A 13,136-nucleotide genomic window follows, 5' to 3' on the forward strand; every position below is an offset into this window, starting at 1 on the left:
CATATATGGAAATGGAGGCGCCTTTATATGGTCAGTAATGGAGCTTGGTTGTCATCTAGTGAAAAAGTGTGGTACTGCGCCCAAACAAAATCTTACTGAAAGCTCATTTTTTGAGATATCAACCTGAAATGTGGAACACAACTTGTTCAGATTTTTGGCTTTGATTTCCTTGCAGCTTTAGAGTAAAACTTGTTTTGTAAAATATATATTTTATGTAAAATATAAAATATTATATTTTTATATTTTACATTTTTATAAACAAACTTCTATAACTTTTTTTCTGTTTCACTTACATAAGTTTTTTAACATCTACAATAATCTGCCAAATTTCATCTTTAAAACAAGACCAGCCTTTTGTCTATACTCCAAAGTATGCTTGAATTACAACCATTTAAGTTTGGATAGTGCATTTTCTTGTCTAAAAAAAAAAGTGGGGGTGACAGTTAAGGGGTTAAGGGAAAACATTCCAGGATTTTTCTCCATATAGTGGACTTCACTGGGGTTCAATGGGTTGAAGGTCCAAATGTCAGTTTCAATGCAGCTTCAAAGAGCTCTACATGATCCCAGACGAGGAATAAGAGTCTTATCTAGCAAAACGATCTGTCGTTTTCTAAAAAAAAAAATGATATACTTTTAAACCACAAATGCTCATCTTGAACTGCTCTGCGATGTGCCACGCATGACGTAATCACATTGGAAAGGTCCAGTGTCTAAGTGTGCAAAGAATAAGTTAAACGGCCTTTACAAAAGAGGTAAAACAATGATGTTGGACGATTTTGAAGTTGGAGGAGAAAATGAGACTTTTTCACCATAACGTGGTACTTCTGGCTGCGCAACCTTTCCAACGTGATTATATAATGCGTGGCGCATCACAGAGCAGTGCAAGATGAGCATTTGCTAGATAAGACACTTATTTCTCATCTGTGATCGTGTAGAGCGCTTTGAATCTGCACTGAAACTGTCATTTGGACCTTCAACCCGTTGGTAACTGTTGAAGTCCACTATATGGAGAAAAATCCTGGAATGTTTTCCTCAAAAACCATCATTTCTTTTCGACTGAAAAAAGAAAGACATGAACTTCTTGGATGACATGGGGGTGAATAAATTATCAGGAAATTTGAATTCTAAAGTGAACTAATCCTTTGACTCATGTTGTTACCTTATATTAACAGTGCTTTCTTGGGTAAATACACTGTAAATGCACACACTGTAAAATAAAGTGTAACCAGAGTTATATATCCACAATCCAACAAAAGCCCAAGAGAATGGCCCAGTACCTTTTGGGAAAGATAGAACGCAGCAATGCCCAGAGGCCAGAAACAACAGAGCATGGAGAAGAAAGCCAGGCCCAGGTAATCTTGAGGGATCATGATGGGAAAGTTGCTCTCACTGTCTGTATCACTGAAATCATCGCTGGAGGAGTCCTGTGGGTAAATTTCACAATCATCAGCACAAGTCCAGAGAGGTTGCATGTTATATAATGTCAATGGAAATGATTTACTGGTCAGAAATTAATTGAATCTGTCATGGGATAAAAGTTTTATTAATTTATTATTGTATGTTGTACTTAATTCTTCATAGGATCCTGTGAAAGGGAGTTTGAGGGCTATGACTAAGTCTAAAATTGTAGATTATATAAATTGCTTTACTAAGAAAATGCAATTTTTATCCTAAAAAAGCAATGATTTGCGTTTACTTTTGCTGTGCTGTATAAATGTATCTGTTGCAGGTTTTTCTGGTTCCTGTAAGATAATGTGACTGAATGAGGTTATGCCAAATGTTCACTAGTTGTGCTGCCTACAGGCAGATTCTGACTCATGTTTCAGAAAAAGAGCTGTGTTTTCAATTTGTGTCTTGTGTGTCTGACAACTCTGCTCATTTCACTTTCTCTACAACCATAGTGTTTACATCCTCCAGATGCACATTATGTATTTTGTACTTCACTGACTTCTTCTCTACACAAAAAGGATTCATGGACTAAAAAAGTATGGGAAAAAGGAAAAAATGACACTTGCAAGCATCTAAAGCTTTCCACTGTACACCAAATAACCCAGTCAGGTTCAGTTTTGAACAGTAACTTACTAGAAGCATGATGCAACTAGCTTGATGCAACAAATATAAAGCAGTGTAGCATGACAAAATGCTATATTGCAGTATTTTTCATCAAATTTTATTGCATTGCTGTGAGCAGAGGCAATATTAAAACACACTCTGTCCTGTCTCCTGTGTAGCATTGAGAAGTCAGATGCATTGTGAGTAAAAAATGAATTACTGATCAAATAAATTATTAACTGATTCATTTTAACCCTCCATTTTAATGTTTTTGTGCTCCAACTTGAAAAAGACCTGTAGTGCAGATTTTGAAAAGGGTAACTTGTGGTATTACTGATTCCAAATTGCATGACAAAAATTGTTGTCTGTATAATCTGACTACTTCTTCATTACTTTTGACCAAACTCATTTATTACATAGATCTGAGTAGAAAATATTGTAAAAAAAATAATAATACAAAGAGAAAAAATAGATTCTAGTCTGTCAACAACATTAAGTGCATTGAACATTTTGTTACATGAACATGAAAATAGCAAGAACTTTACACGGCCAGAGTCTTCCAGGTTTGAATTATATTCGTCTAGACTTCTAGAATCAGTAATAATTAGTAAAGGTCACGAGATACGTCAGTTATATTTCTGAATCACATGAATAGTCTTACAAAAGTAAAAGCATATTTGTGTACATTTTGAAGCAAATTCACAACACTAAAACTAACATTAGGTGTACTACTCTAATCAGTCTGGCATTTACATATTTCCAAATGTCTAAAGCCCTATTAAGATGGTAATTGTTTCTCATGTGGATGTCTGTAAAAATAAATTTGCATGGCACCTCAGTGACTCATGCATTCAGATAGTGATTTGTTTATGGTAGAGGAGTGAGTTTTGTGATTATCATTATTTATATATTAGTTAAAATGGTTTTCTGTCTTGCATTTTACCTTTCAAAATGATGAATGTCATTTTAAAAATGTGGAAATTAGCAGAAATAATTTAATGCAACCTCTTATTTACATAAGGTAAATATAATACTGCTTGGTTTATATTCTTAATGTTTATAATTGTACATAATACATATTTTAAAAATGTATTGCATACCTGTTGCTTCCATAATAATGACCCATTTGAAATGTTTACGTGTTTTTCTTCTCTTTCTCATTTTTGTTTCTTAACAGCGGTTATGAAGTATTGTTCTTGTAAATATTTTACAGCATTTCAGTAATAAAAGTGTAGCTGCACAGTTACCGTACGGTGCTCTGCAGTGGTCAAAAGGGATTTAAACAGTGAATATTGAATTGATCTCTTCTTGTAAACTTAGAGATGTGGATTCGGATGGCAATTAAATCACATGACCTTGGTGTTCATCAAAAAACTTTAGGTAGTTCGGCCGGGGATTTTTACGTGGGTGGTGGGAGAAAAACACAGACATGTTGTATTAAAAAAAAATTAAAAATAGAAAAGATGAATTAGGGAAAATCAATAAAGGTCAGTTTCAGTGCAGCTTCAAAGGGCTCTTCACAATCCCAAACGAGGAACAAGGGTCTTATCTAGCGAAAAAATCTGTAATTTTCTTTAAAAAAAAAAAAATGTATATACTTTTTAACCACAAATGCTCATCTTGCACTGCTCTGTGATGTGCCACGCATTACGCAATCATGTTGGAAAGGTCATGCGTGACGTAGGCGGATGTGACAATCCAGTGTTTAAAAAGCAAACATGCAAAGACTAAGTCAAACACCCATTACAAAAAAGGTACAATGTCGGACGATTTTGAAGTTGGAGGAGAAAAAGAGATGGAGTTTTTCACCCTACCAAGGTACTTCAACCTACGTCACGTGTGACCTTTCCAATGTGATTACGTAATGCGTGGCGCATCGCAGAGCACTACAAAAGCCCGATCATTTTGCTAAACAAGACACATATTAATCGTCTGGGATCATGTAGAGCCCTTTGAATCTGCACTGAAACTGACATTTGGACCTTCAACCCGCTGAACCCCAGTCAAGTCACTATATGGAGAAAATTCCAGGAAGTGAACTAATCCTTTAATGTACGGAATCTGATTACATGTAAACTGTTTGCAACTAGTCTAGCCACAGTTTCAAAGTATCTTTAACAGTGGTCAGGTTCCCGTCAAAGGGTCAGGAATGAAAGCTTGAGATCTCACGGGGCATTTTAAATTATACGTAAACCTCACAGCCATCTGAAATAAAGGCTTATGAATATTTAAAAGAGTAGCCTTGCAATCATGTTACCATGTCCCACATCACTTTTAAGCGCCTTCTGGTATTTAAATAGAATAATATTTTATTAATGATGTGTCATAGCAGAGCAGATCCTCACGAAACACTACAGTCACTTGCTCCAGTCTTGCCGGACTCAGTGGTTTCTCCTCTTTGTTAGAAATGCCTCTGCTCAGAACAGGTTTTTAAATATTTTAATGGCAGCAGTTTTACACTTGACCTCCTGATGAAAAGCCCTGATGGCATGACAGCATGTGTAATCAGTGCTGACAGAGAGAACCTCAAGTGCTCTTTTAAAGGGACCGAGTGTTTGTGCTATGTGACAAGCTGCTTTTCAGAGGAATGCTTTTGTGCTCTGACGCAGAATGCTAAGTGTTTGAGTATGTTTTGTTTGAGCTGCATGTGGTGGCGGAAAGTAAATCGTGTCAGTTTTTTGACAGACATAAATGGTCTGATGCGTTGATATGTTCTTGGTTGTCAAAGGTAAAGAAACACCTTTTTATAGCCATCGATCAAAATGATTAGTGGGTAAGCTGAATCTGTAATCTGAATCTTGGCTTTTTCCACCTTGTTTGCTGGTGTATGAAATAGAAGTTGGCATGGAGCTCATCAGCATAGTGGCATTATTATTCACACGCCAGTGGACACAGAGCTTTCAATAATCACGCTGGGTTTGAAGGCCAGTGTCCGCGCTCCACATCCCCCACTGCTATTCATGCAGGTTGATTTTTCAATTTAAAAGCTCATTCATCTATCCCTGACTGTACAGCATTTGAATTCCACATTTGTGCTGCAATATCCAGAGCATTAGAAGAAATGCAGGGCTTAGCAGCTAGGTGATTTTCTATTTTTCAAATGCAGGAAGCTATGAGGATTTGGACTGTGAATCAGCAACTGCGATACCAGTAAACAGAGAGTGACTTGGCATGAACTCAGTTCACTCTTCTCTTCAGAGTTCAACTACAACAAGAAGAACGAAATGAGGGAAAACAACCAGCCATTTCCACCACAGACCAAATTGAGAGGAAACCAACAGGCTGAAAACAATGACAGGCAAAAGAATGGGGTCTCTAAGATTTATCATGTTTTGTAATATTGCAAAACTTTATTAATATTTCAAATAACCTTTCTGGTTTAATATATCTTAAAATTATATTAATACCTGAGGTGGCAAAGTTGAATTACTCCAGTCTCCTGTCACACGATCCTTCAGAAATATTTTATATAAATCTAATACTTTTTTGTGTGGAAACTGCAATACTTTTTTCAGGATTCTTTGATGAATAAACAGCATTTGAAATCTTTTTGTAGAAGTCTTTACTGTCACTGTTGACCAATGTAATGCATCCTTGCTGAGTAAAAGTATTATTTGAGAAAAAATCTTACTGACCCCAAACTTTTGAATGGTATTGTATGTAAGGGAACTTTTTTGTAATTGTTTATTTTTGCTACTTTTCAAATGTATTAATTGTATTATTTACCCTTGTCTCATACTTTCAATCTTAAACTATGAATCTGCATTATAAAAATAATGATTTTTTTCTTTTTTAAGTGAAATGAGCACAAACCATATTTAATTAAACATTCAGTATATACTGTCCAGCAATATACTGGACACGCCCCTTACTGCTGATTGGCTACAAGTGTGTTGTGGTGCTTGATATAATCCATTATCAACTGTTTCTCAGATATTGCTTACTGCGCCTTTAAGAGTCTATGATTGGATCATTATTGCTATGATTATTGTTTCTTGCATGTTATATGTTTGGCAATGGTTCTTCTAACTCCAATTGATGGAGTGTGTAGCTTTTAATTTTTTACAAAAAAATATGTAGGAAGACATCTTTTTGGTTAAGATCTTGTATTGAGAATGCAAGAGTCAAGCACTCTGTAAAGTCTCCTCCAGCACATCCCAAAGACTTTGAGTGAATACAAGGTCTGAACTCAGAGGTGCCAATTCTTGTGCGAAAATGATTCTCCATGCTCCTTCCCAACCATTATTTCACAGTTTGAGCCTGATGAATCTTGGCTTTGTCATCCTGTAATATGGCCATGTTGTGTCTTCCTACATGGTTGTTTAAGAAATGAAAAGCTAAACACTGGTGCCAATTAACTGGCAGCAAACATATAACATGCTAGAAACATAATAATCACTGCAATAATGATCCAATCATAGACTCTTAAGCATTTGCCTATTTAAATCCAAACAGCGACTTTTTTTTAACTGTTGTGCATCAAAAAAAAAGTTACACATAGGTGCAAAATGGACAAAAATGTCCATGTCCAAAAACTTGTACTTCAAATTCAAGCGTACCTTGTAAAACAATAACAAGTGAAAAAGTGCAATCAAGGGTTAAGATGCATGTTTGGTCAAAAAAGAAAAGCTCATTAACCTTCTTTGACCTTTTTCATAGTTTTCACATGGCCCTATGACCCTGCCAAGGGTGTGACTCATACATGGAGTGGGAATTTTGATTGCCAGTACAATATAATTTCTTTCAAACTAATTACACACATTAAATTGTCAGTAAACACATGCAAACTACACTCTGACATCCTTACCAACATACCCACACAATATAGCTGTATTATTTTTCAAATTGACTCTATAATATGCATGAGCAGAAAACACAAATAAAGCGAGTATTTCTTTTATATGCCAAATTTGAAAATATGGCACAATCTAGTAAAAAATGGCAAAAATGTAAAATTTGAAGCCTTGCCGATACAATGAATGCCTATTTGCAAATATTGTATCATTTTATAGTCAAATGGCCCTGGGTTAAAAAATCGCAGTTTTAATGGGTTTCAATGGACATTTTTGTCCTTAGGGTCCTTAAGTGTGAGTATTTTTTGTAAAATCGATTTTTTGAAGGAAATGAGGATAAAAATATTAAAGATATTAAAATTCCAATAAAAATAAACACCTGAGCCAAAATTCATGTAGTTGGCATTAACAAAGGCACACTTATAACAAAAAACAAAACTGAAATGGACAAAAATGCCCATAAGCTTGCACAAGGGTTAAGAAACACCCATTTATTGTATTCAGGAGGAAAAGCCTTACCTCAAAGTCTGGCAAAAGGTCATCCCCATCTTCAATGCTGTAGGATACACTATGAACATCTCTTGTCTCTGCCAGCAACTTCCTTTCCAATGGTGAACCAGGTCCAATGTCCACAAAGGTGGTTTCCAGGTACTCCTTACTGTGGATGCCCAGGGAGTCAGCAGCGGCCCAAATGGTAGTAGGAGGATAAAGAGTCTCTAGAGTGCTAGGCAATGAACACGGATCCAGTAGCTGCTGCTGTTGAATATCTGTAGAACTGCAATAATTTCTCCAGTCCAGAGGGGGCGGTCTTTTGTCCTCCTCGTTTCTCATCAATATGCCTTTGAACAGTCCACCTCCACTGGTGGCTGTTGCTCTTGAGTTTTTGGGGCTGTCGCCCAATAATGGATGTTCTAGTTCATCCAAATTCTCCATTTTGAGAGTTCTGGATTTGACATCAACTAATGCTTTCTGGCTGATCTGGCCCAGAGTTGTATTTTTAAGAATGTGTCATTTATATGAAAGCAGTAACACAGCAGTTTAAATTGAAGACTTTTTGGTTGATTTCACACAGATACAAGCAGGGAAATTAACTCATACGCTCCTCCATCTCCTCCATCTAGTGCATGTGTTTAAGTGCGTGAAGCTCTTGAATATTCCATTTTCTTCACATGTCAGAAGCCATTTGTTCCTTTGCTTGATGACTGAATGCAAGATCCATGTAGCACGTTGTACACGATTGGTTATATCTCAGCCCATAAATATGCTAATGTGCTTCATTTTGCATGAAAAAAAAAGATGGAAGTCATTTCTGATGATGGAACACCGTGATTAGCAACCCACTGTAGACAGGTTGTGAAACTGTGAGGATTTTAAGCGTGAACCTCCCTTCTGCTCTCACCCATTCAGACGAGAGGACTGAAATGTTTTGAACAGAATTCTGTAATGGGAGACTTTTTATCTAAATATGTAGTGGAATAAAAATAGCTGCGATTTAGACAGACCAAAGCTGATAGGAATATTCTCTGAAGTGCCAAAATCTTTGAAGGAAGTTCAAAAAAAGAACATTGACAGGTGGTTGAAAGACATATCAGTTTTAACAGCTATGCACCTATATATATATAAATATATCGTTTTTGTCTCCCGGTGTTCTTTCAGAGCCGTAGTGTGAAATAGACTTCAGACGTCCACAAAAATAGTATCCTCTGGAGTGCGGCTTCTGGTCAGCAAGCGCTCAAGAAACCCATTCCGTTTGTAGCCGAGTAGAAATGTCTTGATGAAGAAATCAGAGTGCTTGGGTATTGATTTATAGCACTAGCCGAGACCAGAAAGCTCATGTGGGGACCTGTATTTTTAATACGCCACGCTCTCCCAGCCGAGTGAAGTCTCTCAGAGCCGTGTCTGGCACCTCTCACCTCTCATGTTGGCACTTGGACTGGGCTGCCAAAAGAAGAGAACAGAGTCAGAAATAGCATTTAACTTTAGTGCACACAGAAAAGCTCTCGATAAGTGATCCCCAAGTGTCTCTATTTTATAAGACCAGTCTGCTGTAATGCTTGAGTGGCAGGATGGTATGTGCCAAGGAACGGTCACTAATGAACTCGACATCTGCCTCTGAACACTTCTAAGCGCTCTATTCCAGGGAGCACGTCTGTCTCAAAGGCAAAGAGCATCAGTGAGAGGGCAGAAGGGCTCGTTGGTTTGGAAATATGGTCTGCAGTGAGAGGGCAGCGGCCCAAGTTCCCTTTAAAAATGTTAGATGGGCATGACGGTTCAAGAGCACACCCTCATGATGCGTTACACGTCATCTAGTCCACTTACTTGCTCTGCATACAAATCTCTGTGGCCCTCACCTAAAAACAGCCTCAGAACTGCCATCTGAATCTATCGCCGGAGAGAAGGGGTTGAGGTCCAGCAGAGGTCTGCAGCTCTAGGCGATGTATTCATAAAAAGATATTTCCAGTGTAAACACCTGGACGAATGCATAGTTATATAAGACCGTCAAGGTGAAATGGAGCATATGACGTGACGATATTCACTTCACCTTGTTTAATCTGTTAGTCAGACGCATTTGTAATCAGGAAGTGAGCCATTTAGATTATTTATCAACTGCTGACGGCTTTCCTTCCCCATGATAGCCTCTACTTAACCAATTACTCTTTTGAATACATTGTATGTTGTAATGCGTAAAATTGTTATGCTTTTTTTGTGACAGTATCTACTGATGCATATTGAACATTGAAGTGAAAAGTAAATTACAGCCACTCAAACGTACTGAAAAATAAAAGAAAAATAAATTTGACATTTTATTGAACCAGAAGAATTGGAGAGAAGCTTGCTGCTCCAACATTAATTCATGTTTTGCTATAAACAATTTATTCAATAGTGTGTTTAAATATAGAGATCACCATACTTATATACTTAATAATAAAAAGTATCATATTTGTTGAGTATAATATTTGATATATCAGGCTTCTAAAATATGAGAATATGGAGCTCACACTCAAGGAGGCCCAAACTGAGCAAAAAAAATGCAATTTGGTGCAGATGATATTTATATGGCAAAAAGTAAGATACTTGTAAGATGAGATCTTTATACAAGTATTGCACACTGCTTACATAAAATGTATATAAATATCAGTTGTCACTCTATCTCCTTATAATGTCTTAGTAAGAGGATATTTAAATGCTCGGCTTTTATTGCTTTTAAACATATAATCCAATGCAATGCAACACAATGATGATTGTTGTATTATATTTGATACTCACATTTGAACATTTTTCTAAAAAAAAAAAATGTATGGAAACCTAAGCTGCTTCAGTCCAGTAAATGTTTATCTTGAAATATAACAATCTAAAGGTTTATAACAATATAAATGTTTACTTTATAAAAAAAAAAGTAAAGATTGTACAGCAAAATTATATGCGCACCGCTTGAAAGGGGACATTTTAGACGCTTTTACTTACTAAAAAGTATGAACTATCAATCAGACCACAGAAGGTGTGTAGTAGATTGTGTACAACATGTTTGATCATGTTTTGATACAAAATAAGCAATAATTACCTTAAAATGACTATCATCTTTACAGTCTTGTGAAAGAAGCCTTTGAGAAGAGCTTCAGTTGCTCACTTATGAGTAGTGTCCCCTTACTGCAGTGACCTTTAAGGGTGAAAGAAGTGCCATCTGACAGTTTCTATTAAAGTGGACCTATTATGCCCCTTTTCACAAGATGTAATATAAGTCTCTGGTGTCCCCAGAATGTGTCTGTGAAGTTTCAGCTCAAAATACCCCACAACGCCATTTTTGAGTGTGTCCCTTTAAATGCAAATCAGCCTGCTTTAACAGCTCATGCTTCCGTTGCTCAACAACAACAAAGCTGGAGAATCTCACGCAGCCAAAATGAGGATTGTCAGTAACGGTGTTCAGCCTTACATTGTTCAAACCGGAGTCGACACTGATGGAGAGACTCAGGAAGAAGTTACAACTTTTACAATGAAACTGGACGTTTCTGAATGGTTAGTGGATAAATTTATGTAGTTGCTGTGGAGTTGATTCAACTCATCTACTAGCATGTTCATCTTTTGTGCAAATCCAGTGTTGAATTGACCCTCGTTTGTGAAGCAGTCCGGCGTAAAATGACGGCATGATAACAACACTCTACTACAACAACTCTTCCTCTTCTCTAAAGCAGCCCAACATGGCCTCACCCCCTTTGTTGTGCGTTCTCGGGCTGGGATTTATGTAAAATTTAGGGTTTGTGATGTCACAAACCTGGGAAGAAGCTCATGGTAGTCCCTACCAGCCGTTTGTTGTAGTCCTTAAAAAGCGATTTCTGTAAAAGAAAATATCTCCCTTTGCATTTGAGCAAAATAAAAGAACATTACCCACTAACTAAAGTTAAAAAGTGAAATCATAATAAAGGACCCCTTTAAGAGTCTCAGATTCTATGGCATTACCCTTGATGCAGACCTTTATTTCATCATTCATTGGCTGAAGAGTCTCAGTCAGTGGGTGTTAAAGAGAGCAACTTGGTCCGATCAGAATCTGCTGTCACATTTCCCAGGGGCCTCTCTGTCAGTCAGTCAGCCCCTGAAAAACCAGAATGACGGTCGTAGAATGATAGGCATCTGGTGGAGGTGAGCGTCTGTCTCTCATTGCTAACCTTGTGCTGTTTTCAATCAGTCCTCTACATGCTTGTCTGCACCAGTCTGACATCGTCTCTGTCAATGGCATATGTAGCTGTTATTTACCTGAGGCATTGCTGATTATTTTGTAATTTAGTATGTAAATGGATTTAGGTTTAGGATGCATCCTTGAAACTAGTTGTTAATGGATTCTACTAAGTGTTAATTGAAACTTTGATAAAACGAGGTAGCGTACTTAATATTAATGATATGCAAGAATACCGCATTAGAAAAAAAGCTATTTAAATTCAATTTAAATTTTGATTTTAACGATATGCTCAAGGCAATCATTTGCCCTCTGCAGAGCGTGTGTGAATATAATATAAAGGATTATGCTATAAAGAGATTCAGCCAAAATCTGTCATCAGTTACTCAGCTTTCAAAATGTTCTTTGGAACACAAATGAAGTTTAGCCGAATGCCCAAGCTCTTCTTTGCCATATAATGAAAGTGAATGATGGCCACAGCTATCAAGCAAGATTTTCAGTGAATAATTTCTGCATCATCCTCACACAAAGTTATATTGTGAATATTGTGCACAATGCATACGGATAACTTTCCAGATTCTTTCATAGTGCATTTTGTCTTTTTTTTTTTTTTTGGTCCCCATTTCATTATATTGAAGAGAGCAGCTTGAACATTCTGCCTAATATATGTAGAAGGATGCATTAAATTACCTAAAAGGACAGTAAAGACTTTTACAAAGTTACAAAAGCTGTTCTTTTGAACTTTCTATTCATTAAATAATCTTGAAAAAAATGCATCTCTGTTTCATATTAGAATGATTATGAGATCATGTCTCCTGAAAAGTGCCGTCAAACGATTCATTGCATCCAAAATAAAACTTTGTTTACATAAAATATGTGTGTGTACTGTGTATATTATGTATATATAAATACACAAAATATATTATATTATAAAATATATTATAATTATGTATATACAGGTGCTGGTCATATAATTAGAATATCATGAAAAAGTTCATTTTTTTATTGTAAACTATTTTTAAACATGAAACTTTCATATATTCTAGATTCCCTACATGTAAAGTAAAACATTTCAAAAGTTTTTTTATTTTTAATTTTTTTTTTTTAAATTTTGATGATTAGAGCATACAGCTCATGAAAGTCCAAAATCCAGTATCTCAAAATATTAGAATATTTCCTAAGATCAATCAAAAAATGGATTTTCAAAACAGATAAGTTCAAGTTCTTTAAAGTATGTTCATTTGTACACTCAATACTTGGTCAGCAGCACATATTACAGCAAATGACTTGTTCCTAGCACAAATTACAGCACCAGTGAAGTGTGGCATGGAAGTGATCAGCCTGTGGCACTGCTGAGGCACTATTGAGCCTTCAGATCATCTGTATATTGTTGAATCGACTGTTTCTCATATTTCTCTTGAAAATATCCCATAGATTCAGGGGTCAGGCATGTTGGCTGGCTAATAACACACAGTAATATCATGGTCAGCAAACCACTTGGAAGTGGTTTTTACACTGTGGGCAGGTGCTAAAGTCCTGCTGGAAAAGGAAATCAGCATCTCCATAAAGCTTGTCAGCAGATGGAAGCATAAAGTGCTCCAAAATCTCCTGGAAGATGGCTG

At 36.5% G+C, this 13,136-nt stretch overlaps 1 protein-coding gene across 1 annotated transcript in view; it reads right to left on the reverse strand.

Moving 5' to 3' along the window:
* tmem91 (transmembrane protein 91) overlaps positions 1 to 13,136 on the reverse strand; it is a 34,791-nt gene that overhangs the window by 6,227 nt on the left and 15,428 nt on the right. The window contains exons 2-3 of the mRNA XM_067389439.1: positions 7,365 to 8,783; positions 1,278 to 1,424 (exon numbers count right to left, since the gene is read on the reverse strand). Of these exons, the coding sequence (XP_067245540.1) occupies positions 1,278 to 1,424; positions 7,365 to 7,778 (561 nt within the window). The 5' untranslated portion in view covers positions 7,779 to 8,783. The remainder of the gene's footprint in view (positions 1 to 1,277; positions 1,425 to 7,364; positions 8,784 to 13,136) is intronic.

Source organism: Chanodichthys erythropterus, chromosome 7 (assembly GCF_024489055.1).
Source record: "Chanodichthys erythropterus isolate Z2021 chromosome 7, ASM2448905v1, whole genome shotgun sequence".
Lineage (NCBI taxonomy): Eukaryota > Metazoa > Chordata > Actinopteri > Cypriniformes > Xenocyprididae > Chanodichthys > Chanodichthys erythropterus.